Raw genomic sequence first — 10189 nt, forward strand, 5'->3', positions numbered from 1 at the left:
CGGGTCCTTTTATGAAAAGAAAATGGCTTGGGTCAAATGGGAACAAATACTTTTACCATATGAACTTGGCGGTTTAAATGTTCAATCTTTGAAATTAAAAAACCTTTCTCTTTTATCTAAATGGTGGTGGATATTCCTCACTAATGAAAACATGCTTTGGGTAAGAATAATAAAAAGTATTTATGGTAAAGGAGGCGGTTTGAGTTGTTGTTTCTCGGTACCCGAAAATAAGCTTAAAAAATTCTCGGGTCGTACTTGGTTTAATATTATCAAAATCGAACGCTCCCTAACCAAGTTAGGGTGTAACTTGTCTAATGCGTTTGTTAAGAATGTAGGAAATGGAACCGACACGAAATTTTGGAATGACAAATAGATAGGCGATGCACCCCTTTGTGATAAGTTCCAAAGATTATATAGATTGGAATCCAATAAAGATGTATCTATTGCTACTCGTTTAAACAGATCAACTGATCCAATGAGTTTCAATTGAGACTGGATTGTTTCGTCTAAATGGAGGACTGAGGTTGAGCTCGTCTCCTTGCAAAATATGCTAAACAACTTCTGTTTTTCGTCTGAATCTCAGTCCTCCTGGACATGGAAACACAGCCCTAACGGGCTTTTTTCAACTGAATCTTGCATGCAATTTTTGTCCAATGCAGCTGCGTCACACTCGTCTAATGTTGTTCCTACTATTTTCAACCACCTGGTGCCGCTGAAAATTAACATCTTCTTGTGGCGTGCGAAGCAAAATAAATTACCCGTTCGAGTAGAGCTCGATAAAAAAGGTATTGATTTGCACTCTATTAGATGCCCCGTGTGCGATGACGGGATTGAAACTCTTGAACGTACATTGATTTCTTGCTCCAACTCTATAGACATTTGGGAAAAAATCCGTAATTGGTGGAAACTTGACTCCACTTTTATCACTAATCTTTCTGATCTTGTCCATTGCCCGAACCCGCGATGAAACACGTCTTTAGGATCAAACTTGTGGCGAGTATTTATTTGGTCCACTTGTTATTCTATTTGACATCACCGCAATAATAGATTTTTTAATAACACCAATCAGAGTACTGTGACGACCCGAAAATTTCCGACCAAATTTAAACTTTATTCTTATATGATCTCGACACGATATGCAAAGTCTGTAATGTTGAGTCTCAAAAATTTTCGAACTGTTTTCACGAATTCAATTACCCTTTGACTGTGCTCGACGATTCACGAACAATGGTGTGTAATTAAACATGTAACTAAATATATATATGTAAATATAAAAATAAGTGTATATATTAATTTGAATTAATATAACATCATTTAACATTTAAATTAAATATGTAAAATAATTTACAAGATAAGAAAGCTATTATTATTAAATAAAAATTAAAATTATATAAATATATAGTAGTTCTATAAAGAATTTTTATGACATGTATAATGGAATATATATATAAAAGATATAATCATTATATGTATTATATATAGTTATTAAATATTACATAATTAGTAATATGTAATATTAATATATTTACAAGTTAAAAAATAGTTACTATTACTTATTATTAATACTAATATCAATATTATTAAAATTGGATACATTTAATTACTAATGTTATTGATATCTTTACTATTTTCATTATTATTAATATTAATATTAATAATATTAAATATTAAAATTTTTAATAAAATTAAGGTTATGATTATCAAAATGAAGACTAAAAATATAAATATTACTATAAGAATAATTAAATTTATTATTTAGTTGTAATTTAAATATTATTAGTTATTATAATTAATACTATTATTATTATTAATATTATTACTTTTATAATTATAATTACCATTATTATTAAAATCATTATTAATATTATCATAAAGATAATACAATGTATCATAAATTATTAAATTATTATTATTATAATTGTTAAAGTTATTATTAATTATTATTATTAATAATATTATTATTAATCTATTTATTTATTTATTAATACATAATATATAAATCATATATTAGCTGGAATCTGTTTCACGTAGCAATCGACTCGTACAAAAATTTGTTTCTGTCTCATAAATTGATACAAGTCACAATCGATCGTACCAATCTGTGGAAATTAACCAATTGATGTACTTTGTATTTTTCCTGATCGAATATTATGTGACGATCAGTTGGATATAAAGCAACCAAATTATTCAACGATAGTGATAAAATTCATTCAGATACATCATCCTCATTACCAATTACCAGGTATAACAATTTTTTTAAACGAAATTCTGAAGAAACCAGTCGAAATACTCTGTACGTATAACTTTTTTGCAAAACATCGAATTCGAAACATTTTTCAAAATCTGTAAATGTAGTGTCATTAGGATTCTTCCACTTAAACTATCTGGAAAAGCTCAGGTCTCAATTCTTCTTATCGGGTTTCAATTTTGAGGTCAAAGGTATATTTCAAAAAGTCAACAAATTGTTCTTGATAAAAATTAGAATTCGTTTTTACGTTTTAAGTTAAATTGATAACTGGGAAAGTTTCTAAGAAGGATTTAGAACTTATTTCGTTTTGAAATCGCGATCTAAAACGCATTAAAACTCAATTTTGATGTTGGAGTCATAGCGTGTTCTTCATCCGGTCACAGCTTCCTTTTTATTTTATTTTTATTCTGTTAAATTAAATTACCCAAACACTAATTGTTTCTGTATTAATTTTAAGTTCTAAAAATTTAATAAGTAAATCACGGTTATGATTTGAGTTAAGTTTGAATTGATCACGTCTGATTGAAAAAGAAGATAGAACGCGTATAAGGGTTAAATGAAATTGTCTGTGGGTTTAAAAGGTATTCCACTCTTATATTATTATTATTATTATTATTATTATTATTATTATTATTATTATTATTATTATTATTATTATTATTATTATTATTATTATTATTATTATGATTATTATTATGATTATTATTATTATTATTATTATTATTATTATTATTATTATTATTATTATTATTATTATTATTATTATTATTATTATTATTAATATGATTATTCTGATTATTATTATTGTTGTTTTATTATTAATATTAAAATTATTATTATTGTTATCATTAATACTAATACATGTAATAAATATTACTTATAATTACAAAAATGAGTAACATTAGCAATATTGTTAATATAAGTATTAGTATTATTATTAAGTAATATTATTATTATTATTATTATTATTATTATTATTATTAAGTAGTATGAATATTATTACTATCAATATTATTATTCTTAATATTACTAGTATTATAATTAATTAAAACTTATTATCATAACTATCGATTTTATTAATGTTATCATTAAAATTATCAGTATTATTATTAGTAGTAATATCCATATCATTATTATTAAACGTAATATGATTATGACAATAAAAGTTTTTTTTTAGATATTATTGTTAAGATTATAAGTATATATAAATTTATAGATTTGAAAACTATGGATAAAACTATGAATTAAGTGAACTACTAATTATTAATGTTATTATCATCAATATTATTACCAACACTACCATTAATAATAATTGGTATTATCATTATTATTATCATTTTTATTATTACTAGTATCATCATTATTATTAAAATAACTATTAGTTATATAAAACTATAAGTACTACATATAACATAACCAAATATAATATTTTTATATACAAAAAGAATATATGAGATATATATATATATATATATATATATATATATATATATATATATATATATATATATATATATATATATATATATATATATATATATATATTATTCGATTACGATTATGTGTATTAATATATATACAAATGATATAGGTTCGTGAATCCGAGGCCAACCTTGCACTTGTTCAATGACGTCATATGTATTTTTACTACGAAATACAGTATAGTGAGTTTCATTTGCTCCCCTTTTAAATGCTTTTGCAATATATATTTTTGGGACTGAGAATACATGCGCTGCTTTTATAAATGTTTTACGAAATAGACACAAGTAATCGAAACTACATTATATGATTGAATGGATCGAAGCCGAATATGCCCCTTTTAGCCTGGTAATCTAAGAATTAGGGAACATCACTATTTTTGAGAATTAGTGCACCCCTAATTGACGCGAATTAAAGATAGATCTATTGGCACCAACAAGCCCCATTCTGGAATTTGGAATGCTTTAGTACTTCGAAATTTATCATGTCCGATGAGTGTCCCGGAATGATGGGGATATTCTATATGCATTTTGTTAATGTCGATTATCAGGTGTTCAATCCATATGAATGATTTTTTATCTCTATGCAGTTTGCGAAATGCCTGATATGAGATGTATATTTATGGAAAAATGAAATCTTGTGGTCTATTAAAATTATGGAAATAATCAATTATGATAAACTAATGAACTCACCAACCTTTTAGTTGACACTATTAAGCATGTTTATTCTCAGGTATGAAAGAAATCTTCCGCTGTGCATTTGCTCATATTAGAGATATTACTTGGAGTCATTCATGACATATTTCAAAAGACGTTGCATTCGAGTCGTTGAGTTCATCAAGATTATTACTAAGTCAATTATAGTTGGATATATTATGAAATGGTATGCATGCCGTCAACTTTCGATGAAATGAAAGTTTGTCTTTTTAAAAACGAATGCAATGTTTGTAAAATGTATCATATAGAGGTCAAGTACCTCGCGATGTAACCAAATGTAATGTATTCGCCCAGATGGATTAGGACGGGGCATTAGAAGTACTTCAAAAATCGTGTCCGATGTTCAAGCAAAAAGTTTTGAATGGATTAGTTTCCGATGGAAAAAAGGATCCCTAGATTGGCAAAAATAGATTGCCAACCCGAGATGGTTCGATGCTCCTTGCTCCAAAGAAGGTATTGGTTAAATGCAGGTTTTTTATGCCGGACACTCATGTCACTCTTATGTGTACGGGGCTAAGTGGGGCCGACAACAAATACTATGTCGCTGGCTTACAGCTCTGTTTCTGTCTGTTTATCCCGGCTTGTGATACAAGTTGTTCCCGTATATCGGAGAGCTCATGAGAAAAGAGTTTTTTCCTGATAACATTCTATCCAATACCTTCTTACTCCGCAAAAGCCCAGTTCCTTTTACTTGAGTCGTGTACTTATACTTGTTGATATTCAAGTTTTTCGAGTATTTATGTCTTAGTTCCCGTGTTTCAGTTGTAAAGGTTGATGTAATAGGAGCTCTTTAATTATGTTTTATTTTAATAAAAAAATTTGGCTTTTCAAAAAAAAAAAAAAAAAAACATTTTCTAAAATTGACATCATGTCCTATCTTTGCTTTCTTTGCAGAATAATTTGTTTAGAAGAGATAAAACGGAAAACAAAATAATAGGGTAGGCAATTAACCTTAATAAAATGCGGAATGCTTGTCATCCAAAGAGGCCAATATTGACTTCCTGAAAGCGTACTTTGTGGTGGATAATAAGAATGATCGAAAACGATTACACGATTTAGATAATTTACGTACATTTTAATAAAGAAAAATACTTCTCTTTCCCAAGTAGTTTGACAAAAAAAAAAAAAAAAAATAATAATAATAATAATAAAAAAACTTATTATCCGTATACCCGTGCGGTACAAATCTTCCGCTATGTTGAAGTTAAAAAACTTTTTTGTGTGTTTTTTTCTTACCCAGTTGGCCACTTTTTTCATTATTGATGCCACCATCTAAACTACTTGTTGCTCCCAAACCACGAAATTAAGTACAATAACACAATTTTATACGGTAACCAAATTATTTTGTGCTTGACACGTTAGTATAGTAGCAATATATACACATATACCCAATGTTCACATGTCATAGTATAACATTGCAATTATACGAGTAAATTATACTAGTAAATTGACATGTGGTTGCGTACTTGCGTGTTGGTCCACGCGGGTTATGAGACACGTGTCAAACCTAGAGTGGTCAATATTATCCATAAATCAAAAAATTAATATTTCTTTTTAGCAACGGGGTTATGGGCGTCTTTTCCATGTGAGTTTGATGGGTAGTGGACTAGTGGGAGGCAATTTTCTACCGAATGTTTTTTTTTTTTTTTTTTTTTTTTGAAAAGCCAAACATTTATATATAAAAAAAGAGAATACAACCGGGAGGTCCAAAGGACATATTACAAAACTTGAGGATGTATAAAACTACAGCTAAACATGACAGGAGAAGCTAACATCTAAGGATTAACACGAGAAAAAATATGGACAGAAGGTTGGTTAATTAGGTGGTAGGAAAAAGCCTTCACCCACCGGTTACCGCTTAGGAGGATCAACTTGAAAAGACAAGCCGGACTAGAACTCGAATAACAGTGCTGATCAACCGCAGCGACAAAGCCATCGAGCCTAATACCACTTAGACCCCACTAAGCAATAAATCGACGAGACCCGGCATAAAAAACTACCTTAACCGACCCCTACTCTAAAATGTGAAGCATCGAAAAATTTAGGATTCGTGATCCACGTATGCCAATCCAATGTACCTTTTTTTCATCGGCAATTTATCCACTCGAAACATTTGCTTTGGATATCTGCAACAATTTTTGGAGAACTTAGGCAAGATTTCCCGAAGGTACGGGCATTTCTATGAGTCCAAATGTGATATGAGGTGACCCAAACCACGGCTTGCCAGATTGTTAAACCGAGGTTTGATGAGAGAAATGGATTTGAACTTTTGGCGATCTCGGAAGTGTTAGTAAAAGCTAAATGATTGAATTTCCACCATTTTCGAATTCTTTCCCAAATATCTTTGGCGAAGGAACAAGAGATTAGCGAATGTTGCAAGGTTTCTATATCGTCATCACATACCGGACATCTTAATCAAGGGCTACCCTAACCGGAAGCCTGTCGAGTTTCGCTCTCCAAACAAAAATGCCAATTTTTTGCGGGATAAAAGGATTAAGATCCGTAGGGTTTGGAGGCTGAGAGTTCGAGCAGAGTTTTTCAGCTGCTATACTGTTAAGCATCTGGACGAGTGAGCAGGTAGAAAATAACCCGTTAGCGTGGTGCTTCCAGGTCCACGAAGAAGAGGAGTTTTTCGAGAACTTGTGGAGACTAATTGCTGCTGTAAGTGAGGTTAGTTCATCCGCTGTCCTCCATCTTGGTTTAGAAGACCACGCCCAGGAGAAAGCAAGCGAAGAATCAGCGACTTGAAGCCGGTTTGTAATGGGCACATCTTTGAAAGATTCCAGTCTAAAGAGCCGAGGGAATGCATCTTTAAGAGGAACGTCGCCTAGCCATTTGTCTATCCAGAACCTCGTATCGGCACCATTTCCTACATCTTTGACAAAAGAATTAGAAAGATTACACCCTAACTTGGTTAGGGTGTTTTCAATTTTAAAAATGTTAGACCACGTACGACCCGAAAGTTTTTTCAATTTGTTTTCGGGCAAAGAAGAAGTAAAACCCAACCCACCTCCGATACCATAGATACTTTTAATAATACGAATCCACAAAACATTATCACCCGAAAGAAATCTCCACCACCATTTGGCGAGGAGAGCAAGATTTTTAAATTTTAGCGGACACACATTTAGACCTCCAGATTCGTAAGGTAGAGTGATTTGGTCCCATTTAACCCAAGCCATTTCCTTTTCGTCATGAGAGCCCCCTCAAAAAAAATCACGACGAAGACCTTCGAGTTCTTTAATCACACTTACCGGAGCTTTAAAAAGGGAGAAGTAATAAAGAGGGAGACTTGAAAGGACCGCTTTAATGAGAGTGAGTCTACCACCATAAGAAATGGTTTTAGCTTTCCAATCCGAAAGTCGTTTTTTAAATTTATCAAAAATGGGGTTCCAAGTATTATGCGAATTTAGGTTTGCCCCAATTGGGAGACCGAGGTAATTGAACGAAAAAGAGCCTTCTTTACAACAAAACCAAGTAGCCAAGCTTTTTAATTCAGAGTTAGTGGTACCGATGCCATAAACGCTACTTTTATTAAGATTAATTTTAAGACCCGAAAGATCTTCAAAACACTTAAGTATTTTAAAGATATTTCTAACTTCCGTTTTGTTCCATTTTCAAAAAATAATGGTGTCATCCGCATATTGAAGGTGCGATACAACAACCTTAACATTCCCAATCTCAACCCCATTAATGAATTTTTTCTTTGTTGCAATTTTCAAAAGCTGGTTTAAACCTTCCCCGGCAAGGATGAAAAGAAAGGGAGATAATGGGTCTCCTTGTCTTACGCCCATTTTGGGGAAGAATTGGTCGGTGGGTGAACCATTAATTAAAACCGAGATCGAAGTCGAGTTAAGGCAAGACATAATCCACTTGACCATTTAGGCCCAAAACCCATTGCATTCATTATGGAACTTAAAAAATCCCAATCTAGACAATCAAAGGCTTTTTCAAAGTCAACTTTAAAAATGAAGCTTTTTTGTTTTGTAAATCTAAGGTCATCAATAGACTCAAGAGCAATTAAGACACCATCAAGAATGTATCTATTAGAAATAAAAGCGCTTTGCTCGTCACCTATTTGAAATGTCCCGTTCTTATTGATTAAAAACGTTCCATATTAATTGATTTCGTTGCGAGGTTTTGACCTCTATATGAGACGTTTTTTCAAAGACTGCATTCATTTTTAAAACAAACCATAACCTTTATTTCATAAATAAAGGTTTAAAAAGCTTTATGTAGATTATCAAATAATGATAATCTAAAATATCCTGTTTACACACAACCATTACATAATGGTTTACAATACAAATATGTTACATCGAAATCAGTTTCTTGAATGCAGTTTTTACACAATATCATACAAACATGGACTCCAAATCTTGTCCTTATTTTAGTATGCAACAGCGGAAGCTCTTAGTATTCACCTGAGAATAAACATGCTTTAAACGTCAACAAAAATGTTGGTGAGTTATAGGTTTAACCTATATATATCAAATCGTAACAATAGACCACAAGATTTCATATTTCAATACACATCCCAAACATAGAGATAAAAATCATTCATATGGTGAACACCTGGTAACCGACATTAACAAGATGCATATATAAGAATATCCCCATCATTCCGGAACACCCTTCGAATATGATATAAATTTCGAAGTACTAAAGCATCCGGTACTTTGGATGGGGTTTGTTAGGCCCAATAGATCTATCTTTAGGATTCGCGTCAATTAGGGTGTCTGTTCCCTAATTCTTAGATTACCAGACTTAATAAAAAGGGGCATATTCGATTTCGATAATTCAACCATAGAATGTAGTTTCACGTACTTGTGTCTATTTTGTAAATCATTTATAAAACCTGCATGTATTCTCATCCCAAAAATATTAGATTTTAAAAGTGGGACTATAACTCACTTTCACAGATTTTTACTTCGTCGGGAAGTAAGACTTGGCCACTGGTTGATTCACGAACCTATAACAATATATACATATATATCAAAGTATGTTCAAAATATATTTACAATACTTTTAATACATTTTGATGTTTTAAGTTTATTAAGTCAGCTGTCCTCGTTAGTAACCTACAACTAGTTGTCCACAATTAGATGTACAGCAATATTATCGTTACATATATGTCTCGTTTCAAAATCATTAAGTTAGTAGTCTTATTTTTACATATGTAGTTCATTGTTAATACACTTAATGATATATTTACTTATCATTTAACATAATTAACCAAGTGTATCAATATCTTAATATGATTCATATGTACCTAGTAAGACGTTATAACGATAATCGTTATATATATCGTTTTCGAGTTTCTTAATTTAATAGTCTCATTTTTATGTATATAACTCATTGTTAAAATACCTAATGAGATACATACTTATAATAAAATCATGTTAACTATATATATAACCATATATATGTCATCGTATAGTTTTTACAAGTTTTAACGTTCGTGAATCACCGGTCAACTTGGGTGGTCATTTGTCTATATGAAACCTATTCCAATTAATCAAGTCTTAATAAGTTTGATTGCTTAACATGTTGGAAACACTTAATCATGTAAATATCAATTTCATTTAATATATATAAACATGGAAAATTTCGGGTCACTACACTATTAGTCTCGGGATAACTTTTCTGATTCGGTTTGCAAGTAATTTTGAAAGAATTTTATAATAGCTACCGATGAGATTAATAGGCCTGTAATTAGAAAAATTGAGAGGATCATTGACCTTCG

General features: G+C 30.7%; 1 protein-coding gene across 1 annotated transcript; it reads right to left on the minus strand.

Annotated features, from left to right (window-relative positions):
- Nucleotides 1-6854: 6854 nt before the first annotated feature.
- On the minus strand, nucleotides 6855-7625 carry LOC139853940 (uncharacterized). The gene has a single exon (XM_071843275.1). The coding sequence runs from the start codon at nucleotides 7623-7625 to the stop codon at nucleotides 6855-6857; it is 771 nt and encodes a 256-aa protein (XP_071699376.1).
- Between the last annotated feature and the right edge of the window lie 2564 nt (nucleotides 7626-10189).

This window comes from Rutidosis leptorrhynchoides, chromosome 6, assembly GCF_046630445.1.
Source record: "Rutidosis leptorrhynchoides isolate AG116_Rl617_1_P2 chromosome 6, CSIRO_AGI_Rlap_v1, whole genome shotgun sequence".
Lineage (NCBI taxonomy): Eukaryota > Viridiplantae > Streptophyta > Magnoliopsida > Asterales > Asteraceae > Rutidosis > Rutidosis leptorrhynchoides.

Bases quoted from the DNA above. Each gene is read 5' to 3' on its own strand.
- LOC139853940 (XM_071843275.1), bottom strand. From the start codon at position 7,625: ATGGCTTGGGTTAAATGGGACCAAATCACTCTACCTTACGAATCTGGA.